The 23,885-nt window shown below is 42.9% G+C and overlaps 1 protein-coding gene across 1 annotated transcript in view; it reads right to left on the reverse strand.

Moving 5' to 3' along the window:
• Positions 1-23,346, reverse strand: part of MINDY4 (MINDY lysine 48 deubiquitinase 4) — a gene marked incomplete at its 3' end in the record, with an annotated part of 53,911 nt that extends 30,565 nt beyond the window's left edge. Inside the window, exons 1-5 of the mRNA XM_039355690.1 lie at positions 23,107-23,346; positions 21,783-21,902; positions 20,411-20,625; positions 14,215-14,476; positions 11,251-11,666 (exon numbers count right to left, since the gene is read on the reverse strand). Coding sequence (XP_039211624.1) covers positions 11,251-11,666; positions 14,215-14,476; positions 20,411-20,625; positions 21,783-21,902; positions 23,107-23,169 — 1,076 coding nt within the window. The remainder of the gene's footprint in view (positions 1-11,250; positions 11,667-14,214; positions 14,477-20,410; positions 20,626-21,782; positions 21,903-23,106) is intronic.
• Positions 23,347-23,885: the final 539 nt, after the last annotated feature.

Consider the following 23,885-nt stretch of genomic DNA (forward strand, 5'->3'; position numbering starts at 1 on the left):
GAGGCTCAGGAAAAAAATAGTTTTGGTGTGAGATGCCACCCATTTCTAACGCTGGCAACGTAGGCCATAATCTAGAAATTCAGACTTTCCCTGATGATGCCAGTTTCCTAGCCAGCTGCTCATTTCCAAGATTTTTGTTTTTGTTTCTTCGCTACCAGTGAAGAAGGTTGTGGCTGGACGGTGTGAAGCAGAATCAGAATCAGAAAAGAGCTGGGAGGGACCTTGGAGGTCTTCTAGTCCAGCTGGTGTGGATGACAGGGAGTTAAACATATATGAAGTGCAATATACAAGTTGGGATATGGGCATGATAAAAATAACAATGGTGTACAAGAGGATGAAAATTGGGACAGGCCTGCAAAACAGAAATAAATATATCTGGAGTACCACTTGAACACCATCGGCACTGACAAAATCCCCAACCGTCGATTGCAAAATATAGCTTTATTTGGCACAGCTTTCATCCTGCGACAAGACCATAAATCCATCAAAAAATAACATTTGTCCTGGGGAAAGACTCAGTAGCTGGACAAAAAGGCCAAATCCATTGTGAACTGGGACTGTCCTACCAAGCGGTGGGTGCTCCATTGCTGGAGGTTTTCAAGAAAAGATTGGAGAGCCATTTGACCAGAATGCCATAAAATCTCTTGCTTGAGCAGAGGGTTGGACTAGATGACCTCTGAAGTCCCTTCCAGCCTTGTGATTCTACTTTCTATGCTCCTATCTAGATTAACCGGCATTAGAAGACCTTCAAAGTCTGAAAGTATGGTTCTGCTCTGCAAAGAAGAAGAAGAAGAAGAAGAAGAAGAAGAAGAGGAAGAGGAAGAGGAAGAGGAAGAGGAGGAGGTGGAGGAGGAGGAGGAGGAGGAGGAGGAGAAATACCTAGATATTGAGACTTCGGAAAAAGTCTAGAGAAGAGCAACTACAATGATTTAAGGCCTGGAGACTAAAACATATAATGAACGGTTGCTGGAATTGGGTATGTCTAGTTTAATGAAGAGAAGGATGAGGGATGACATGATAGCAGTCTTCCAATATCTCAGGGGCTGCCCCAAAGAAGAGGGAGTCAAGCTATTCTCCAAAGCGCCTGAAGGCAGGACAAGAAGCAATGGATGGAAACTCATCAAGGAGAGAAGCAACCTAGAACTAAGGAGAAACTTCCTGACAGTGAGAGCAATTAACCAGTGGAACTCCGGTGGGTGCTCCATCACTGGAGGCTTTTAAGAAGAGACTGGACGGCCATTTTGTCTGAAACAGTATAGGGCAGTGGTTCTCAACCTGTGGGTCGGGACCCCATTTGGGGTCGAATGACCATTTCACGGGGGTCGCCAAACAAGGCTGTCCGTCATTTTTTCCCCCTTTTCTTTGGCCACGCCCTGGCACCGGGTGATGTATAAGTGGTTGGGGGTCACCACAACATGGGGAACTGTATTATGGGGTCGCGGCATTAGAAAGGTTGAGAACCACTGGTATAGGGTCTCCTGCTTGAGCAGGGGATTGGACTAGAACACCTCCAAGGTCCCTTCCAGCTGTACTCTGATTGATTGACGTTTACCCTGCCCCCATTTTTCCTATGGACCAGGCTGGCTCTTCCTCAACCATTTCTCTGGCTGTGTTTCTCCCCCAGTCTCCAGAGATCATTCCCTTCAGTTGAGGCTATTCTTTCTCTGCCTTTTGGAAAACTATTGTTCTTCTCCAACTCCTACTCCTCCTACTACTACTACTCCTTCTCCTCCTCCTACTCCTTGCCTGCAAGGAAATGGACTAATGGTTTCATTTCACTAGGGGGTTCCAATTACTGTATATGACTGACCCCACCGTGCTGTGGAAAGGAAGCAATCAATCAGCTTCGCAGAAGGGGACCGGAAAAAATAAGGCACATTGTATAAGCAAATTCAACGGGGCTCCCTGCAATTGTCCAATCCTTCCTTTGATTTCAAAGACAACAGAGAGAGAGGGGCTGTGTTTACTGGAACAGCAGGGCCGGTGGAGAAACTCCTCCGCTTCATTCACAAAGCAATACTTCCTCAACAGCTTCTGCGTACAATAGTCCATCTCCTCCAGTAAAGACACAAAGCCGGTTTCCAAAATAAGTTGTGGGTCACCGGCCAACTTTCAGCTGATGACGAGATGGACTTTGCCGCTCGAGGGACAGAAGGACTGGATAAAGACGTGGATGAAAAATGGGGTCATTCCAGTCCAATGGTCTTCAACCTCAGCATCGTTAAGAGAGGTGGACTTCAACTCCCAGAATCCCCTAGCCCAGGGCTTTTCAACCTTTTCACCCATTGTACCACTTTTAGGATATGGCAACATCCAAGTACTACCAGTCGCCTAGCAAGGTGTCAAAAACTTGATGATCCCCCCCAAAAAGGAAAAAAGTGATAAAGTACAGGTAGTCCTCGACTTACAACAGTTCGCTTAGTGACTGTTCGAAGTTACAATGGCACTGAAAAAGTGCCCCGCAAACCACAGTCAAGCAAGACACCTGCCTGCCCACCTGGTGGCGCTCTTCCTTCTGTCCATGGTTTTCATTGTTGTGAGCATTTCTGTTGAGGATTGGCAGCAGAGATGAGGTGGGGGGTGTTTGGTTTTTATTCCCCCCCCCCCCCCGTCTGCTGGGTGGCTGCAGCAGGTTTTGGTCACTTCACATGACCCTAGGACACTGCGACCGTCATAAATATGAATCAGTTGTCAAGCATCTGAATGTAAATCACAAGACCCTGGAGATGCTGCAACATTCCAGCTGATTGGTGCTTCTTCTGGGCTCAGCAGAAGCGGCAGAATCAGTGCTGCTTTCCAGCTGATTGGTGCTTCTTCGGGGCTCAGCAGAAGCACCAGGTTCAGCGCCAAGCTGCAGCTGGAGCCTGGCACTGATCCTGGTGCTTCCACTGAGCCCTGACAGCCCCGAAGAAGCGCCAATCAGGTTGAAAGCGGCATTGATCCTGGTGCTTCCGCTGAGCCCTGGCAGCCCTGCAGCTCCAGCCACCTCTCGCACAGGCTTGTGCGGTGCTGCCCCCAGTTCAGCTCATTCCCCTCCCCCGCTACCACTTTTCTAGGATGGTCACGTATCACCTGCCAGGTGCCAATGTACCACAGGTGGTACCTGTATGCTCGCTAGGGAATAGCCATAGCAATAGCACTTAGACATATATACCGCTTCACAACGCTTTGCAGCCCTCTCTAAGAAGTTTACAGAGTCAGCCTATTGCCCCCCAACAATCTCATTTTACCGATCTCGGAAGGCTGGAAGACTGAGTCAATCTTGAGCCAGTGAGATTTGAACAGTTGAACTGCTGACAATTGGCAGTCAGCCTGCAATACTGCATTCCAACCGCTGTGCCACCCTGCTTGGGAGTTGAAGTCCACGCGTCTTAAAAGTTGCTGAGGTTGGGAAGCATCGGTTTGTCATTTCAAATATGCAAGTAATAACCGGCTTACAGTCTCAATTGGGACCAGAACATCTGTTGCTAATCTTATTGTGCACCTGAACGGTCGTGAAACAAAGGGTTGTAAATCAAGGACCCCCTGTATCCAGTTGGGGCACCTCAGCCGTTCTTTCAAAGAAGGCATTGAGGACGGCAACCTTATATACAGCATAACAGTGGTGATCATTATGTTAGGAACCAAAGATGGGTGAAGTCTTGCAAGAGGAACAAAGCTTGCCAGTTGCTTTGTGGAAATAAAAAGAACAAAAAAGATCTAGATTCAATGAACTTAGCCTGAGATCATCTTTAATTTTTTTTTAAAGATAAATAAAAAGATCTGGCCAAAATGAATCATGCTTGAGGGCCTCATAATTTTCCAGGGGGCTAGTTACGTGAAGTAGGGGGTGACACCACTATGACACCTTTCTTTCTTTCTTTCTTTCTTTCTTTCTTTCTTTCTTTCTTTCTTTCTTTCTTTCTTTCTTTCTTTCTTTCTTTCTTTCTCTCTCTCTCTCTCTCTCTCTCTCTCTCTCTCTCTCTCTCTCTCTTTCTTTCTTTTTTTCTTTTTTTTACAAAGCATTAAACCAGACACTGGATGATCCTATACACAATGTGCCAGCTTTGAATTACCAAACCAGCAAGGGTAGGATTCGCACCTCATACAACATCTGCCGGGACTCTCTATATAAATGGGGGCATAGCATCCTCCTCTCAGTGTAACTGTGGGGTGCAATGTCAAGCTGTAAATCACATCGTGACTGGCTGTATACCAGTAACTGATTTTTTTGCACCTGAAAAATGTTCACTTAAGTGGTTAGATGGCCCTAGATATTTGTATCCGAATGTGGGTCTTCTTTAACATTATTGTGTTAGGTGAAATGATAATACAATATATATGACCAGGCCATGTATGATATGCCACACAAGGAAGGAAGGAAGGGAGGGAGGGAGGGAGGGAGGGAGGGAGGGAGGGAGGGAGGGAAGGAAGGAAGGAAGGAAGGAAGGAAGGAAGGAAGGAAGGAAGGAAGGAAGGAAGGAAGGAAGAGGGATTGAAGGAAAGAAGGAAGAAGAGGAAGGGATGGAGGGAAACAAAGAAATCTGGGAATCCCTTGATGCCCTGGACTTCAATTCCCAGAATTCAGCTGGCCATGCTGGCAGGGGATTCTGGGAGCCTCTAAAATGACTGAAAGGAAAAAGTGGTTGGAAATAAAGTTGAAGGAAAATTTGGGTTGGCCTGTGTAAAATTAACGAGGCTTCAATCTCGTGGACACAACCAACGTCTTCGCACATAATCTTAATTTAGTTTTAGGTTTTTAGTGTTTATTTTAGGTGGCCTGGCAATGCAAATTACAGCTATCCTCAACTTATAAGCATTCGTTTAGCGATTGTTCAAAGTTACAACGCCACTGAAAAAAGTGACTCCTCCATTTTGCAGCATCCTTGTGGTCGCGTGATCAAAATTCAGAAGCTTGGCCACTGACTCCTATTTATGACAGTTGCAGTGTCCTGGGATCACATGATCATCCTTTCTGGCAAGCAAAGTCAATGGGGGAAGCCAGATTCACTTAACAACCGTGTTACTTAATTTATTGTGTGACTAAATTTACAATTGCAGTGATTCACTTAATGACTGGGGCAGAAAAGGTCGTAAAATAGGATAAAACTTACTTAACAAATGTTTCACTTAGCAACATATATTTTGGGCTCCGTTGTTTGTGTACATGGTTACAAATGGGACTATTTCACCAGTTATTAAAGTCCAACTTGGAGCTTTCAAGGTTGTGTTTGAATTTTCAGTTCAGCATGCAAATCCTTTGCTTAACTCAGGGGTAGGCAACCTTGGCTCTTTTATGACTCATGGACTTCAACTCCCAGAATTCCTGAGCCAGCATGGCTCAGCATGGAAACCTCTCCCTTTCCCCTCAGCATGGCTGGCTCAGGAATACTGGGAGTTGAAGTCCACGAGTCATAAAAGAGCCAAGGTGGTCTACCCCTGGTCTAGGCCTAGGCTGCTTTATGACTCGTGGACTTCAACTCCCAGAATTCCTGAGCCAGCATGGCTCAGCTTGGAAACTCTCCCTTTCCCCTCAGCATGGCTGGCTCAGGAATTCTGGGAGTTGAAGTCCATGAGTCATAAAAGAGCCAAGGTGGCCTACCCCTGGCTTAACTAATAAAACAAATCTGCAAAACTATTTTCAGGGTCACCTAATCAAAATATGGGCACTTGGCAACTGGCACGTATTTGTAAAGGTGGCAGCATCCCAAGATCACGTGATCACCTTTTGCCACCTTCCCATCTGGCTTCCAACAAGAAAATCAATGGGGCAGGCCAGATTTTGCTTGATGACTGCATGATTCACTTAACAACTAGAGCAAAAAATAAAGTCTTAAATAGGGCAAAACTCATATAACAACTGCCTTGCTTAGCAATAGAAATTTCAATTGTGGTTGTAAGTCTGTCTGTCTGTCTGTCTCCACCCGCAAACTACTTTGGCTGGACAACCAAATGAAAAACTGATCTATAGATCAGAGGTTCCGAACCTATGGGCCACGCCCCACTACTGAACCGTGGTCTCTTGGCTGCTGGGCCGCATGAATAGCTAGGTGTTTGTGCATGCTCACTGCCACCATTGCCATGAGTATTGTGCGGAGGTGGCAGCACCGCCAGTATTGCACAGGCGGTGGCGTTGCCACAAACCTTGCACAGGTGGTGGAAGTGCCACGAGCAGCGGGTGGGCGGAGGCGCGCCATATGCAGGTGGCAGCATTGCCATGAACCTTGTGGGGGGACGGTAGCACCACAAGTGGCAGGTGGCCTGAGGCGCGATCCTCACACAGGGGTAGCGACGCGACCCTCGCACCAGGGGCAGCATCGCTACTGGCCGTGGCACAAGCATCACGCTGGTGGTAGCTTTGCCGTGAGCCTAGCAGCAGTGGCGCCACAAACCTCACACAGACACCGCCGTCACTGATAGCCTCGTGCGCATGTTTGCAGCCCTGCTTGCATGGTGCACATGCTCGCAGCCTGTTTGTATGCGCGCTGGCACATGTGGCCTCATTCATCCCTCTCCCATTGGGCCGCCAATCCAAAAAGGCTGGAGACCCCTGGTATAGATGCAATTCCTCATTTAATTTGCTTGTGTTCTTTTATAGGTAGTTCTTGACTTATGACTGTAACTGAACCTGCCGATTATAGTCATAAGTTGCGATAGTCATTAAAACCAGACCTGTTTTTATGATATTTTATGTTATTTTTTGCAAGCTGTCATTAAGCAGACTCGGCAATCATTGAATCCATTGTTTGCTGTGGGCTGTTTTTCTGCTGAAGCGGAAATAAACAGCAAAAACATCGTAAGTCAAAGTCACGTGACCACGGGACATTGCAAATGGCCAGAAATGCAGGATGGCTGCCAGGTCACATGATCACAGGAGGGGGGGTGATATCAAAATTTCAGCTGGTCACTACAAGTATTTTTGGCGCTGTCATTTTATGCTTCTATAGCTGCTTTTACTTATAAGCTGCTGAACCTTATTATGACTGTTATGACATAGAGTTTTTATATAATTATTGAAACAAATCAATCAATCAATAAAAATATTCCTGACTCAGCCATACCTTTGCAAATTGGGGAGAGGGGGGGAAGAATGATTTCCAGACCCTGGAAGATCCTCCCCCTTGTGTAAATAAAAATTCCAGCAGGATTTATATATGCATTTAAAAAAAAGTATTTCCTGAAATGTGACTATTTTTGCAGTGAAGTGTTTTGCAGGCGCAGGGAAATGAAGAAGCAACTCTATAGGTGCAATGAATGTAACAATTTAAGGAGAAAATACCTTATAAATGTTAATATAGGTAGTCCTTGAACATAAAATTTATGCTGTTAAGTGAGACAGTTGTTAATTGAGTCTTGCCCCATTTTACAGCCTTTCTTGGCACAATTGTTAAGTGAACCACTGCAGTTGTTAAGTTGGAAACATGGTTGTTAAGTGAATCTGCCTTTTCCAATTGACTTTGCTCACCAGAAGGTTGCAAATGGGATCATGTGACCTTGGGACACAGCAACAGTCATAGGTACGAGTCAGTTGCCAAGCATCTTGAGTTTTGATCATGCGACCATGGGGATGCTGCAAAGGTCAAAACTGTGAAAAATGTAAGTACCTTTTTTCAGTGTCGTTGCAACTTTGAATGGTCACTAAATGAACCGTCATAAGTCAAAGACTATCTGTATAGTTGCATACAGGAAGAGAAAGAAAACAAGAGAAATAATCCTCCGAAGGAAAAACTGGGCAGTTTGGGCACTCTAAAAGGTTCACCATAACTGGTATAGGGGTTTCCTGTCTGAGCAGGGGATTGGACTAGATGACCTCCAAGGTCCCTTACAACTTTATTATTATTATTATTATTATGGATCATCACACAGTCAGCCAGATGTTCAGATTGGATTTGGCATTTAGTCTACCTATCGAGTCCTTACCCAGGACCTGGGATAGGCAGATGTGGATGTTTGATGGTCTTACAGATATCGTCGCAGGATGGAAGCAGTTCCTAGTAAGGCCGCCTTTTGCAATTGACTAATAGCGAATTTGTCAAGGCCAATGGTGTTCAAGTGGTGCTCCAGTTGTTTTGGGATTGCACCCAAGGCGCCTATGATTATTGGTACTACCCTTGCTTGCTTTTGCCACAGTCTTTCTATTTCTATTTGTAGGTCTTTGTATTTTGTTATCTTCTCCAGTTCTTTCTCGTCTATTCTGCTGTCTCCAGGCACTGCCACTTCCACTATCCAGACTTTTTTGTCTTTCTTATCGACAATAATAATAATAATTATTATTATTGTTATTATTATTACTATTGAAAAGAGAAGAAAGGAAACTGATGCAGCCCATATAAAGGGAAAAGGCAAAAAAGGGAACGAAAGAAATCAAAGACAAAGGAAAAAGTGCAAGAAAAAAAAACCTGAAGAAAAATAGAAAAGAAAGAAAAAAATATATAAATGATTGCCATAATTATTACCTAATGGGCATTTTTTTTCTGGAAGCCAGAAATAACTGCTGGTTTCCTGCGGGGAAAAATGTTATAAATGGTGGAATGAGTGCAAACAACAATATTTGTGGGCCGGTAATCAAGCATCCAAAATATAATGGTGTGATCCTGGGAAGGGTCACTGGAACTTTGAACCTAGATTGAAAGTAGCTCTGGTGAGGTCCAGCTTAATTTCAAATGGTCACTACGCTAAGTTAAATGGTCACTAAGCCTGCCTGAGCAAGGGGTTGGATAGAAGACCTCCAAGGTCCCTTCCAACTTTGTTATTCCATTCCATTCCATCCATTCCATATTTTCTATTCTATTCTATTCTATTCCATTCCATCCATTGCATTCCATCCATTCCATATTTTCTATTCTATTCTATTCTATTCTATTCTATTCTATTCTATTCTATTCTATTCCATTCCATTCTATTCTATTCCATTCCATCCATTCCATTCCATCCATTCCATATTTTCTATTCTATTCTATTCTATTCTATTCTATTCTATTCCATTCCATTCTATTCTATTCCATCCATTCCATATTTTCTATTCCATTCTATTCTATTCCATTCTATTCTATTCCATTCCATATTTTCTATTCTATTCTATTCCATCCATTTCATTCCATCCATTCCATATTTTCTATTCTATTCTATTCCATTCCATTCCATTCCATCCATTCCATATTTTCTATTCCATTCTATTCTATTCCATTCTATTCTATTCTATTCCATCCATTCCATTCCATCCATTCCATATTTTCTATTTATTCTATTCTATTCTATTCTATATTTTCTATTCTATTCTATTCTACTCTATTCTAGTCTAGTTCTTCCTGTCCTGTCCTGTTCTATTCCATTCCATTCTTAAGGACTGTCTATATCAGTGATGGTGAACCTTTTAGAGACCGAATTTCCAAACTGCAACCCAAAACCCACTTATTTATTGCCGGGTGCCAGGTGGGCGTGGCCCACTGGTGGGCGTGGCTATGGTGCTCATGGCAGACTGGGTGGGTGTGGCCAAGGTGGGCGTGATCACCTCGATGTTGCTCGTGGGGAGGGACACCTGTGGAGGCCAGACAGGATTGAGGAAAATCCAGTGGGTCTCTGACAGGTGGGACAGTGGGCAGTAGGCTCATCCTGCAGGGTGAGGCAAGGTGAGGCAGGGCAGGGCAGGGGTGCCATGTCGCAGGGCAAGTCAAAGCAGAGGCCAGGGCGGCTGCTGCCTGACACCATCAGCCCCCACACACAGAGGCCAGCAAGCGCATGGGTGCTGGGATGCATCCAGCCATTTGGGACCTCAGCAAGTTAGCGGGGGCTGGTTGAAGAGGGACGGTTGCCATCTCCAGGGCATGGCACACGTGCCCACAGAGAGGGCTCTGAGTGCCGCCTCTGGCACACGTGCCATAGGTTCGCCACCACTGGCCTATATTATCCTTCTTTTCTTTCCTTCCAGAATCCCAGGCCCTTATAATTTTGCAAATCCTCTTCTTGTTGTTTGGTTTTCTAAGCTGAGAAGTTCCCCATCCCTCAAATCTACTATGTTTTACAGGAAAAGATTTATCAGAGTTTGTTACAGTTTTAAGAGGCAATTTTTGCTCCAGTTTTGATAACAGGATTTGGGCCACAAATCTCAAGTTGCTACTGCCTCAGGCTGATTGCCAAGAAAAAAACCCAAAGAATAATAGTGGGAACAAAATTATTTTGAGAAGTCTGTCCTCTTGTGGTCTTCCTGATACACAGCCACCCCTGAAATATCCTATGTTTGGAATACAGCTAGACCTCGACTTACAACCACAACTGAGGCCAAAATTTCTGTTGCTAAGTGAAACAGTTGTTAAGTGAATTTTGCCCTGTTTTACCACTTTTCTTGCCACAGTTGTTATATGAATCCCTGCAGTTGTTAAATTAGTAACATGGCTGTTAAGTGAATCCAGTTTCCTGGGACCATGCAGCCGTCATAAATATGAATCAGTTGCCAAGCTTCTGAATTTTGATAATGGGACCCTGGGGATTCTGTAACCGTTGTTAAGTGTGGAAAAACGGTCATAAGTTGGTTTTTTCAGTGCCGTTGTAACTTCAAATGGCCACTAAATAGACTGTGGTAATTCAAGGACTACTTGTATTCCTTATCTGAAAAATCTGTTTGGTATTCATTGTTTTTACTACTCATCGCTCCTTAAAAAATAGAATTCACTAGAATTACTACCTCAACTTACAACCATTCATTTAATGACCATTCTAACTTACAACAGCATTGAAAAGATGACTTATGACCATTTTTCACACTTACGACTGTTGCAGCATCCCTGTGGTCACGTGAGTAAAATTCAGGCACTTGGCAACTGGTTCATATTTACGACGGTCACTGTGTCCCGGGGTCACGTGATCCCCTTTCGCAACCTTCTGACAAGCAAAGTCAATGGGGGAAGCCTGATTCACTTAACAGCCATGTTACTAACTTAACTACTGCAGTGATTCACTTAACAACAGGGGCAAGGGAGGTTGTAAAATGGGGCAAAACTCAACGGACAACTGTTTTGCTTATCCAGAGAAATTTTGGACTCAACTGTGGTCATAAGTCAGGGATAACCCTCCCCCCCCAATACTTGTTTGCAGGAAAGCTGGTAGGTTTTCACAAATGGCAGCTTCTGGTGAGCAGGTATGGCAATTTTAAGTTCTCAATCATTTTGCACACAAATATATCCACAATGTTCGTGTGAGTCCTCAACCACGTGTGTGACATGCATTTTTAAAATGCTTCATTTAACAGAAATCCCCCCCCCCCCAGGAGCTGACCTGAGATCTGTAAACGGAGCCTCGTTTTTCTGCAAGGATTTCACGCCACTCCGGTTTCCCATCTCCTTCCGAAAAACGTCCAAGGGGCGCCTTTTCTCGTAAGCATCATACCCAGGCAAAATTTTATTTGCTTCAGCTGGCCTATCCAGTCCCGGCTTGGTCAAGGGCTCTTCTCCAGAACTGTCCACATTTTGGATTGTTGAGTCATCCTTCTTTGCGCACCGAGTCGAAGGAGAGTCAAGCGAACTATTCTGACAAGCGCTGCGGGCAGACAGGAGTTCATCCAATGGTCTGGGGATTATGGTTCTCTCGCAGGAGTGACCCGGGAGGTTTGTAGAACTTTTAAAAGTGGCTTCCTGGCCGAATTTGGACGGGCTGCAAATTCCAGATAGCCGCTTCCTTCTCTTTAAGGAATCCTGTAGGGGACACCAAAGTCACATGGGAAGTGTCAACTTAAAGCATTATGTTTGTATAGGAAAAAAAAACCTGTCTGAGACAGCAATTGATTGGAAGTGTAATAAGGATACTGCTTCTTCAAAACATGTGTTTTTAAAAGAAAAAAATATCTTTGGGAAAGAAATTATAAGTTGACAGTGGCAACTTCTTATAAAGGAAACTTACATAAGATATTTTATAGATGGCACTTAACACCTGCTAGATTAGCAAAAATGTTTTAAAAATAGATCTAGTAAATGTTGGAAATGTAACCAAAAATCTGGCACATTTGTGGTGGACCTGTGTTAAAGTAAAACAAAATGGACAAAAATACACACTTGGTTAGAAAAGATGTTAGGAAAACATGTAGATTTTAAACCTGAACTTTTTTTTTGCTAGGTATAATACCAGAAAAATCTGATAAGCAAAGTGTATATTTAACACTTTAACAGCAGCGAGGATTATATTTGCTCAGCACTGGAAGAAGGAAGAAACACCACTAGGTGAAGAGATAATCAAGAAGATATTGGACTGTGCTGAAATGGACAGACTTACATTGAGGATCAAAGAGAAAAAAGATACAGAATATTTTCAAACATGGAATTTATTTTATCAATGGTTGGAAAAAAGGGGTAGAGACTAAGAATGTAATTTGTATTATTAAGCAAACAAATTAACCCAGATAATACGATGTTTATTAAGCACTAATCAAATGTAATAATAGAAAATTACTTAAAAAAATGAAAAAGCATGTGCTTTTAAAAGGCAGTCCTCAATTTACAACAGTTCATTTAGTGACCATTCAAAGTTACAATGGCACTGATTTCTCTCTCTGATTAGTTTCCATCCATTGCTTCTTGTCCTGCCTTCAGGTGCTTTGGAGAATAGCTTGACTCCCTCTTTTTTCTGGCAGCCCCTGAGATATTGGAAGACTGCTATCAGGTTCCCCCTCATCCTTCTTTTCACTTAGACTAAATATACCCAGTTCCTGCAATCAAATTTTGTATAAGATTTATTGTATTATACAGATAATACAATAAACCTAATACAAAACACTCTAAAATAATGGTGTAGGCATGGGTGCTCATTAAAAGAGATCTGTGACCCAGGAACGTATTTTAAGGCTGCTATGCAGAACCACACTACACTATATGTTGTCAGAGAGTTGGTATCTAAGAGTACAGTAAGGTGTAGAATTGTCCTGTATTTCCTAGCTGTATGCTAGTGAGACCTGGACAGTGTACAGGAGGCACGTTAGGCAACTGAACTACTTCCACATGACTTGCCTTTGTAGAATTCTGAGGATCCAGTGGCAGGATAAGATACCAGACACAGATGTCCTCTTCAGAGCAGGCCTATCCTCAGTTTACACTCTGTTGATGAAAGCCCAGATGTGCTGGGCAGGTCATGTTGTAAGGATGCCAGATCATCGCATCCCTAAACAGCTCTTCTATGGTGAGTTGTCTCAAGGAAAGCGATCACACGGGGGACAAAAGAAGCGATACAAAGACATGCTGAAAGCCTCTCTTAAGTCCCTGGATATTAACACCATCTCTTGGGAACTTCTGGCGTATGATCGATCGATATGGCGCACCTTGGTGTACCAGGGTTGCCAGACATATGAACACAGAAGGACAATCCTGGCACAAGAGAAGCGAGCACTCTGCAAAGCCAGAGCTGTAAATGCTGAAGTAACAGTGTCTACATTTCTTTGTTCAGTATGTGGCAGAACAGTCTGTGCTAACATCGGTCTTATCAGCCGCCTATCGACACATCATTGATGGCCCATAACCCACAAGATGTCAAGGTCTTCATCAAAAATCGATGGACGAACAACAACAACAAAATTCCTAGCTATTTATGCAACAATGAAAAAATGCAGTTAATTGAAATGTCTCTGTAGTATAAGCATTGCCAAAGTAACATGTTCTGTGAAAACTGCTTTAAATTTGGGGGTGGGGGAAACTCAAATTAAATAGGATTTTTTAAAATCCTTTTGAAGACAACATGTGCTGTAGAAATGCAGGAAAATACAGGCCATCCTCAGCTTACGACCACAACTGAGCCCAAAATTTCTGTTGCTAAGTAAGGCACTTCTTAAATGACTTTTGCCCCATTTTAGAACCTTTCTCGCCGCAGTTGTAAAGTGAATCTCTGCAGTTACTAAGTTAGTAACGTGTATTAAGTGAATCTGGTTTTCTCACTGACTTTGCTTATTAGAAGGTTGCAAAAGCTGCTCACATGACTTTGGGACACTGCAACCGTCATAAATACAAGTCGGTTCCCATGGGTCAGAATTTTGATCATGTGACCGCGGGGAGGCCACCACAAAGGCTTGTAAGTATAAACAATGGTGATAAATCACTTTTTTTTCACCGCCGTTGTAAGGCTGAACAATCACTAAACAAACTGTTCTAAGTTGAGGACTGCCTGTAAAATAAAGTTTAGAAATAAAAAAATAGATTTAAGAAGGAGGAGGGGGAGAAGAGGAAGAAGAGAAGAGAAACTATTTAAGAGTAAAGTCAAAACCTCTTGAGATTCATCTGTGGAAGCAGCTATCCTTCCTTGAGGTGGAAGAACATTGGGCTGGCCTCGCAGTTTCTCCCTCAATGCCATTCTGGTCTCTGTGGGCAGTTCTCCAGGAATCTGCGATACATCCAGAGGATCACAGAGTTTCTTCTCTCCTTCAGCCTGTGCCTGACCATCTGATGTGGCTCTCGCCTTGCCCTTCTCACTTGGCTTGGGACAATGCCTTCTGGACAGGCAGCTTATTCCCTCGTTGGTCTCATAGCTAAAAAAAAAAAAGACTAGAGTTGGAAGGATCAGTGAAATAAAAATAATCAAGCCTGGCCAGCAACGCATCTCAATAAAAGCTCAAGGCTGAAAAGATTCAAGAAATGAAATTTTAGATAAGAAATAATTTGAAATTGCACTGTGTGCTAATGATGGACATCATTTAGCATAACTAAGGCAGTCAATTTAGTTCAATTTGTGGTGGCCAAAGACCGGTACAGATAATAAACAAAGTAAATTTAAGACATAATTAAAATACACTTGTAAAATAAACTAACTGGCACCTAACATGTGAAATACAGGATATATATTAAAATTATAATGTAAGCACTAAATTATATTACATATGATATCTAAAATTACAATAAAGTAAAAGTATTAAGTCTCCATGTTGGCTCAGGAATTCTGGGAGTTGAAATCCACAAGTTGCAAAGTTGCCATAATTGCTGACCTCTGGTGTACAGGTAATTCTTACAACTGTTTGTTTAGTGACTGTTCGAATGGCACTGAAAAATGTGACTTATGACCATTTTTCATACTTACGACCATTGCAGCATCCCCGTGGTCACATCATCGTGATACCTAGCAACTGACATGTACTTATGACAGTTGCGGTGTCCCGGGGTCACGTGATCCCCTTTTGCAAACTTCTGACAAGCAAAGTCCATGGGGAAGCCAGATTCACTTAACAGCTGTGTTACTTTTGAGCCGTCGGAGGTGCAGTGGTTAGAATGCAGTATTGCAGGCTAATTCTGCTGACTGTCAGGAGTTCGATCCTCATTGACTGAAGGTTGATTCAGCTTCTCATCCTCCCAAGATCGATAAAATGAGGATCCAGATTGTTGGGGGAGCAACAGATTGAGTCTCTAAACCGTTTACAGAGGCCTGTAAACCACTATGAAGCGGTGTATGTGCTATTGTTATTGCTATTGCTACTTTTTAACAGTTGCAGTGATTCGCTTAACAACTGTGGCAAGAAAGGCCATAAAATGGGGCAAATCTCACCTAACAACTGACTCGCTTAGCAACAGAAATTTTGGGCTCCGTTGTGGTCGTAAATTGAGACTGCCTACAAATGATTTGTTAATTGATCTCCAACTGTTTTATTAAAAGAACAGCTCAACTGTTTATCAGAAAGGTCCTAATTGCCTAGGTTCTGCCGGCCAAGCAGAAGTTCAACAGGGAGAACCTCCTCTATAGTTTTTTCATGCGAAGCAAACTTCACCTGTAGCTTCTCTACCTGCTTTTAAACATCAAGGGGAAAAGAAACTCACTAGAACGGGACTACAATGCTACACAAGGCCTAAAGGTGGCAGTAAGGAGCCCAGGAAATCATCATCTGCGTTTGCGCAGAGAGCAATCTCTTCCCTCCCTCCTTCCCAAAGCTCTCAACATAGAGAAACAAACCAGAGTATCCCATGTACGACGCTTTCCATTGGCTGCCCTGAAGAGGGGCGGGGCAGGAGGCCGCCTTTCCCAGCTAGTCTATTGTACTTACCCCTGCGTTCTTCCGGGCCGGCACCCAGAATCTGGAGGGGAATGCGCATGCTCGGTCAGAGACTATAAATAAGAAACGCTTGGAGGTGGACGCTCCATTCTGAGCCGCACCCCGGTCGCGGCAGGAGGGGGTGGGGAGGCGGGGTGAGTGAGGCTGCGTCAGAAAGGGTTGGGGCTGTCCGTATTTGTGAAGCGGTTCCGCTTTTTTGCAAGCAGCCGTGGGTGGGTGGCTGTAACTCGAAAAGGGCTTTTCTTTCCATCTAAATATTGTTCGTTTTTAAATCTGCAACTGCGAGGTCGCTTTAAAAGACTCCCTTCTCTCCAAAGGGAAAGACCATTTGCTTGTAGAGGCAGAAAAAAAGCATGCATTTGAACTATGGACTTGAGACAGAAGCCCCCAGAATAACCATGCAAGGCAGCCTTCCATTCATAAGCTGAGACAGGCAAATTGGAGTTCTTAAATCAGGGGTCTTCAAACGTGGCCCTTTTATGACTTGTGGACTTCAACTCCCAGAATTCTTCAGCCAGTGTGCTTGGCTAAGGAATTCTGGGAGTTGAAGTCCACAAGTCATAAACGGACCAGGTTTGAAGGCCCCTGTGACTTAAATACATCATTTGTCTTTTCTCTGTTCCCAAGGTAGCATTCAGAAATCGGCCGTTATCCCAACAACAACCCTGTAAGGTAGACTGGTCAGAAACGGATGCTAAGGCTCCTCAGAGTCTGTGGCTGAGGGGACTGAATCCAGCTGTCTCCTGAAATTAAGAGTGACTAGAGAGCCATTTGCTTGGAATAGTGTGGGGATCTCTATACAGCAGGGGTCCCCAATCCCTGGGCTGCAGCCCCACTACCGAGCTGCAGAAGCAGCGGGTGAGCACATGTAGCTCCATTTGCACAAACAGTGAGTGCACTTATCTGCCACTTGTGCAAATGAGCTGCACTTAACGCATGTGCTCACTCACTCTCTGCATGGAATGATCCCCTTTTCCCTTCCCCCCCCCCACTGGTCCGCAACTTTGGAAAGGTTGGAGACCACTCTTATACAGTATTGGGGAGGGAAGGTTGGACTAGAAGACCTCACGTGTCCCTTCCAGTGCTATGGCTCTACAATATATTATAGGACTTATACTGGTGTTTCTCAACCACAGCACATTTCAGATGTGTGGACTTCAATTCCCAGAATTCTCCAGCCAATCATATTGGTTGGGGAATTCTGGGAGCTGAAAATCATGCATGCTGGCTGGAAAATTCTGGGTGAAACACTGATTTACACTAAGGACCGGGCTATAGATTTTGGTTCTGAGTGTTTATATGACCATCTATTCATTGTTCAGACTTAATCCACAAAGAATGAAGTACTGTAGTTCAAAACAACCAGCATTTGAAAAATACACCACAGAAAGCATGTTATATCACACCTCCCGTTCATTTACTATAACTACAGAATTCATCTTCTAATATTTGGCAATCCCAAATTGTAAGTTTCAGGAATGTCATTTAATGTATATTATTAACCTTGTGGGAATTCAGAAAGGGTTGAGTAGTGCATCTTCTGATTAACACATTTAGTTAAAAGGCAAAAGGCTCTGGAAACATGCCTTGAACTTTTAGCTAGTAAAGACTAACCATTATTAAAGTTTTGTTTCTTTAAATCAATCATGCTGATTGATTTACCAGTTGCAGAACTCCAGATGTATTCACACACATCTATCTTTCTGTCCGTCTATTTATCTATCATCTGTTATCTATTATCTACCTGTTATCTATTTTCTATCATCTATTTTATCATCTGTTATCTAACATCTATTCTCTTATCATTTATTTATCGATCATTTTTATATAACACTTTTCTCATAGAAAATGACTCTTTAGGTAGGGCTGTATTTTGATTTATTTGTAAATAAGACATGCCTGAATACAGATAATCCTTGACTTACAACTGTTCATTTAGTGACGGTTCGAAGTTACAATGGCATTGAAAAAAAGTGACTTAATGGCCATTTTTTACACTTATGATCATTGCAGCATCCCCATAGTCATGTGATTTACCTTTGGATGCTTGACAACTGGTTCATATTTAGGACGGTCGCGGTGTCCCAGGTTCAAGTGATCCCCTTTTGCGACCTTCTGACAAGCAAAGTTAATGGGGAAGCCGGATTCAGTTAACAACCGTGTTACTAAATTAACAAAGTAGATATTCACTTAAGAACTGTGGCAAGAAAGTTTGTAAAATGGGGCAAAACTCACTTAATAAATTTCTCTCTTAGCAATATAAATTTTGAGTTCAATTGTGCTCGTATGTCAAGGACTATCTGTGTACCTGCCCTTAGTTAAACTGTCTGGATAATAATAATAATAGCGTTGGAAGGGACCTTGGAGGTCATCTAGTCCAATCCCCTGCTCAGGCAGGAAACAATACCATTTCGGACAAATGGCTGTCCAGCCTCTTTTTGAAAAACTTCCAGTGTCGGAGCATTGGATACAGGACGATGCTTTTTCTTATAGCTGACGAAGATGAAGCAAATAGTTTCTGCATCACCTAGTGTGGATTAATTTTCTCTATCCTGGTCAGTCCTGTTCCTATCTGTGAATAATTGCATCAAACCACAGACTTTTTTAAGTTTGAAAGCTGTATATTTGGGCCCGTTAAGGAGAGGAAGCAACAGATATGTTTTATCTCTTAATCATTTGACAACGGTATTTTGGGAAAAATAAGTTTGGCGTGTAATTAATAGTTAATTCATAGCAACCTAGATGGGAAGGGGCCTCGGAGGTCATTTAGTCCAACCCCTGCCCAGTGCAAGCAATCTTTATATCATCCCGTAAAAATGGCCAGCCAATCTTTTTCCTGGAAACCTCCAGTTACAGGGCCTGCAGCTTTTTCATCATTTTTATCATAAAGCATAAAGAGAGAAAATGGTAAGTTGTGAATTTTTACACTAATACAAGTACTTCTCAACTTACAACCATTTATATAACAAATAAAGAGATACAGCAGTTCTTTTAGCGACCGTTCAGAGTTACAACGGCACTGAAAACAGTGACCACTTTCCACGCTTATGACCATTGCGGCATCCCCATGGTCACGTGATTTACATTCAGACGCTTGGCAACTGGCTCGTACTTAACGACGGTTGCCGTGTCCCGGGGTCACGTGATCCCCTTTTGCGACCTGGCAAGCCAAGTCCATGGGGGAAGCCAGATTCACTTAACAACCGTGTGACTAACTTAACAACGGCAGTCATTCACTTAACAAAATGTGGCAAGAAAAATCGTAAAATGGGGCAAAACTCACTTAACAAATTTCTCACTTAGCAACATAAATTCTGGGCTCAATTGTGGTCATATGTCAAGCACTATCTGTACTCTAAGTTATAATGGACCCAAAAAAACATATTGATTCAAAGTTCTGATGACCAGCTCCCCTCGCCCACAGTCACATGATCATATTTTGGACACCCAGCATCTGGTCTGCATTTACAGCTGTTTCCCACAGTCACATTACATGACAGCAATTCATGACCATTTTTTTGCCAAAAACTGACCTTCACAGGTCCTTGAATTTATAATTGTTTGTTTAATGACCATTCCAAGTCACAATGGCACTGAAAAAATGGGACTTACGAACAATTTTTCACACAACCATTGTAGCATCCCTGTGGTCATGTGATCAAAATTTACACGCTTGCCAAGTGACTCATATTTATGATGGTTGCAGTGTCCCGGGGTCAGGTGACCCTCCTTTTGCAACCTTCTGATAAGCAAAGTCAAGGGGGGAAGCCGGATTCACTTAACAACCATGTTGCTAACTTAACTTAACATCTGCAGTGATTCGACTGTGGCAAAAAAGGTTGTAAAATGGGGCAAAACTCAACTGTCGCACTTTGCAACATAAATTTTGTATTTAATTGTGATTGTAGAGGACTAGCCGTGCTTCCAGTTTCCAGTAAAAAAACAGCCATTGCAGACAGTGGATTTGTTTTACGACAGCACTGTTTGCTTAATGACCACCGTCAAAAAGGTCATAAAATTGGACACAATCATATAATGATCACTTAATGACCACCAAGACTTATCACCATGATTCTGAGCTAATTTACAGTCATAAATCAAGGACTTCCTGTCTGCAGCAATCAGTTAATGCAGGGGTCTTCAAACTTGGCCCTTTTATGACTTGTGGACTTCAACTCCCAGAATTCCTCAGCCAGCGTGTCTGGCTGAGGAATTCTGGGAGTTGAAATCCACAAGCAGGGATCTTCAAACTTGGCTCTTTTATAACTTGTGGACTTCAACTCCCAGAATTCCTCAGCCAGGCATGCTGGCTGAGGAATTCTGGGAGTTGAAGTCCACAAGTCATAAAAGGGGCAAGTCTGAAGACCCCTGAGTTAATGAATGCCATCTAAAGATTTAGAATCAAATGGTAAAAGTTATATATACCTGGGAGTCCCTTTTTTAATTTTTTCAGCTGCTGTTTGCCCTGCAGTGGCTTCTCCAGAGAGAAAATTCTTAGGAGGAAAACTCTCTGTACTTCTTGCGTGAGAAGCTTTGTTTTCCAGAAATGAGGAATTTCCCAGGAAGCTTTGGTTAATCTGGAGCTCCAGAAAATAGCTCGCCATGATCTCCAGAATGGTTTTGAAAGGAGTCTCTTTTGCCTGCAGCAGAAAAAGTAAGATAAAGGGCCATTAGAATTAGTCTATCTCGATTTTACTGTTGGCAAAAGACAAAAGAGTTGATTTCTAGCCTACATGTTCTGGGTTCAAGTCTCCTGCTTTGTGATATTTTAAAGCAAAATTATGTAGTATTAAATTAGAGCAGGGGTCTTCAAACTTGGCCCTTTTATGACTTGTGGACTTGAACTCCCAGAATTCCTCAGCCAGCGTGTCTGGCTGAGGAATTCTGGGAGTTGAAGTCCATAAGTCATAAAAGGGCCAAGTTTGAAGACCCCTAAATTAGAGCAAGGCGTTTATTAGTAAACCAGTAACTATTGATAGGATTATTTGTAGAAATTGTTTTTCTTTTCTTTCTTTCTTTTTCTTTCTTTCTTTCTTTCTTTCTTTCTCCCTCCCCCCCTCTCTCTCTCCCTCTCCCTCTCCCTCTCTTTATCTTTATTTTGGCCTCAATTTTGTGTTCGTAAGTTGAGGGCTACCTGTAATTCCCTTAACAACTTTAGCAAAAAAATAAAATTGGGTCAATTCACTTAGCAACAGACATTCAGGGCCTAAGTGGGGTGATACCAATTCAGTCCAGAATAATAGAATTGGAAGGGATCTTGGAGGTCTTCTAGTCAACCCCCACAGCAGGAGACCCTATAACATTTCAGACAGTCTTTTCTTAATAACCTCCAGTGATGGGACACTCACAACTTCTAAAGCACCCCCTGATTAATTGTTCTCAGTGTGAAGAAATTTCTCCTTAGTTCCTGAGATCATTAACTCTCATTTTCTGGAGTTTTTAAAGAAGAAACTGAAAACTGTAACTTGTGGATGGTGCCATTAGTTGTTTTTGCACATTCCAGGGGATGAGACTAGATGAGCTTTGTGGCCCCTTCCAATTGCCTAATTCTGTGATTCTACCTCAAGCCTTGCAGGCGGTTTGTCCCATCAAGAGTTTTGCTTATAACTCCTAGACGCAGGGGTTCTCAACCTTGGCAACTTTAAGACTTGTGGACTTCAACTCCCAGAATTCCTCAGCCAGCAAAGCTGGCTGAGGAATTCTGGGAGTTGAAGTCCACAAGTCTTAAAGTTGCCAGGGTTGAGAACCCGTGTAAAGTGTTGTAGACACCTTGTGCAGAAACGCTGTCCTGTTTTACCTTGTTTTGTTTGTATAAAGACTGGAGATGCAGAACATTTCGGAGTTCGTTTCTGTTGTTGATGCTAAGTGCCGTACGGGGAAATTCTTCGTCCATCATGATGCCTGTCTTTTTCAAGCCCTGCCCAGGAAAGAGACAAAGCTATAATCAGTATCGGAAAGAAACCTCAGTCTTCATACCATAACTTAGAAATCAGAAATAATAATTCAGAAAAGCTGTTGTCACCGTGTTTCTCAACCTTCATAACTCTAAAGATAGGGGTCTTCAAACTTGGCCCTTTTGGGACTGGTGGACTTCAACTCCCAGAATTCCTCAGCTGAGGAATTCTGGGAGTTGAACTCCACCAGTCATAAAAGGGACAAGTTTGAAGACCCCTGTCTTAAGAGGTTTAAAATGTGTAGACTTCCATTCCCAGAATTCCTCAGCCTGCATGCTTTAAGATGTGTGGACTTCAACTCCCAGAGTGCACTAGCTGGCATGCTTTAAATTGGGTGAACTTCAACTCCCAGAATCCCCCTCCCCCATACTTTAAGACGCACAGACCAATTCCCAGAATTCTCTTGCAGGGTCATTACTGAGAATTTATTATTATTATTTTATAAGGAAAAGTAGTAGTAGTAGTAAAGTTGGAAGGGACCTTGGAGGTCATCTAGTCCAACCCCCTGGGAATTAGAGTCCCTATATCTCCATTTGTGACCTTGCTGAAAAACACTGGTATTCTACTTGTTAATAACTGGGACCTCTTTATGGACTTTTTCCTGAAAACAGAAAAAAACGAAGTTCTGATTTATGGAAATGATGCTTAGAAAGGACAAAATAAGGAAAGAAGGGAGGACAATGTAGTCTTAAGAGAGAAAAATAATGATACCTTTATCACTGCTATAAAGGCAACAGAATTTCATTTTTAGTGGGTGCCCGTGTTCTCACAGTAAAAAATGGCAATAAAGGTTATTTTATCTGCTGTAAAGAAGATTCAAAGCCTCCTTTGTTCTTCCTTCCTTCCTTTCTTTCTTTCTCTCTCTTTCTCTACTTATCTACTCATCCCTTTTCTTTTACTTCTCTTTGCTTTCTTTTTTTCTTTAAATTTGTATAGATTTTGTTCTGAAAAAAATTTTTTTTACTAAAAATTAATTACAAACAAATGGTCCACCGTTTGCCTATGGAAATGAGGAAAATCTTTCTCCGCCTTGTCAACCCCCTCAAATGCATTGTGGGAAATGTAGTCCCCGGAGGAATCCGGCTCTTCTCCACGTTGGGCACACCCGAGGGTGTCCCGAGGCTTTTCCTTCCCCCCACCCTATCCTTTCCCGCCCCCCCCCCTCACCTTTTTGCTCAGGAACTCTCTCACTAAAGACGCAGCCACTTCTTCCACGAAAGACGCTTCCATCGATGATCTTGCAGCATGCAATGAGCTCTGATTTAAAAATAAAACAAAATGCAATTTTTACTTTTTTATTTTTTTTGGGGGGGGGGACTTAGTCTCTCCTGCCCTCCACGCGTCGCGGGGGCTTTGCTCAAATTGCAGCGGGCGGGCCAGGCAGTTGCGTTACAGTTGGCAGGTTGTCATGGCGATGACGTCGCGCGTCGAGAATTCTTCTTTCCCCGCCTCTTTTGCTCTCCCAGGAGGACGCAAGCCTATCCTGGGGGTGCTAGAAGGGGGGGTGGGCTCTAGATGAGGGCTGGGGAATTCTGGGAGTTGAAGTCCACGCTTCTTAAAATGGGGGAGGTTGAGAAACACTGGGCTAAATTTAGGAGATTTTGGATAGGGGTGGTGAAAAATGATTTTTGCAAAGAGGAAAGGAGATTGGCGAACTTGCCATAAGAAACAGGGCTTGCAATGTCTTTTTTATATCGTATTGTAGGGAATATGATATTTTTTGTAGCAACCACGTTATCTTCTCTTTTTTTAAAAAAGTTATTAAGCGTTTTTAGGGAGGGAGGGAAGGAAGGAGGGGAGTGAAAGAGGAAGAATAGAGGGGAAGAGAGGAGAGAAAGAAGGGAGGGAGGGGAGTGAAAGGTAGAATAGAGGGAGGAAGAGGAGAGAAGGAAGGAAGGAGAGTGAAAGGAATAAGGGTGGAAGAGGGGAGAAAGAAGGAAGGAATA

Source organism: Crotalus tigris, unplaced genomic scaffold (assembly GCF_016545835.1).
Source record: "Crotalus tigris isolate CLP2741 ecotype Arizona unplaced genomic scaffold, ASM1654583v1 scf7180000018733.473104, whole genome shotgun sequence".
Classification (NCBI taxonomy): domain Eukaryota; kingdom Metazoa; phylum Chordata; class Lepidosauria; order Squamata; family Viperidae; genus Crotalus; species Crotalus tigris.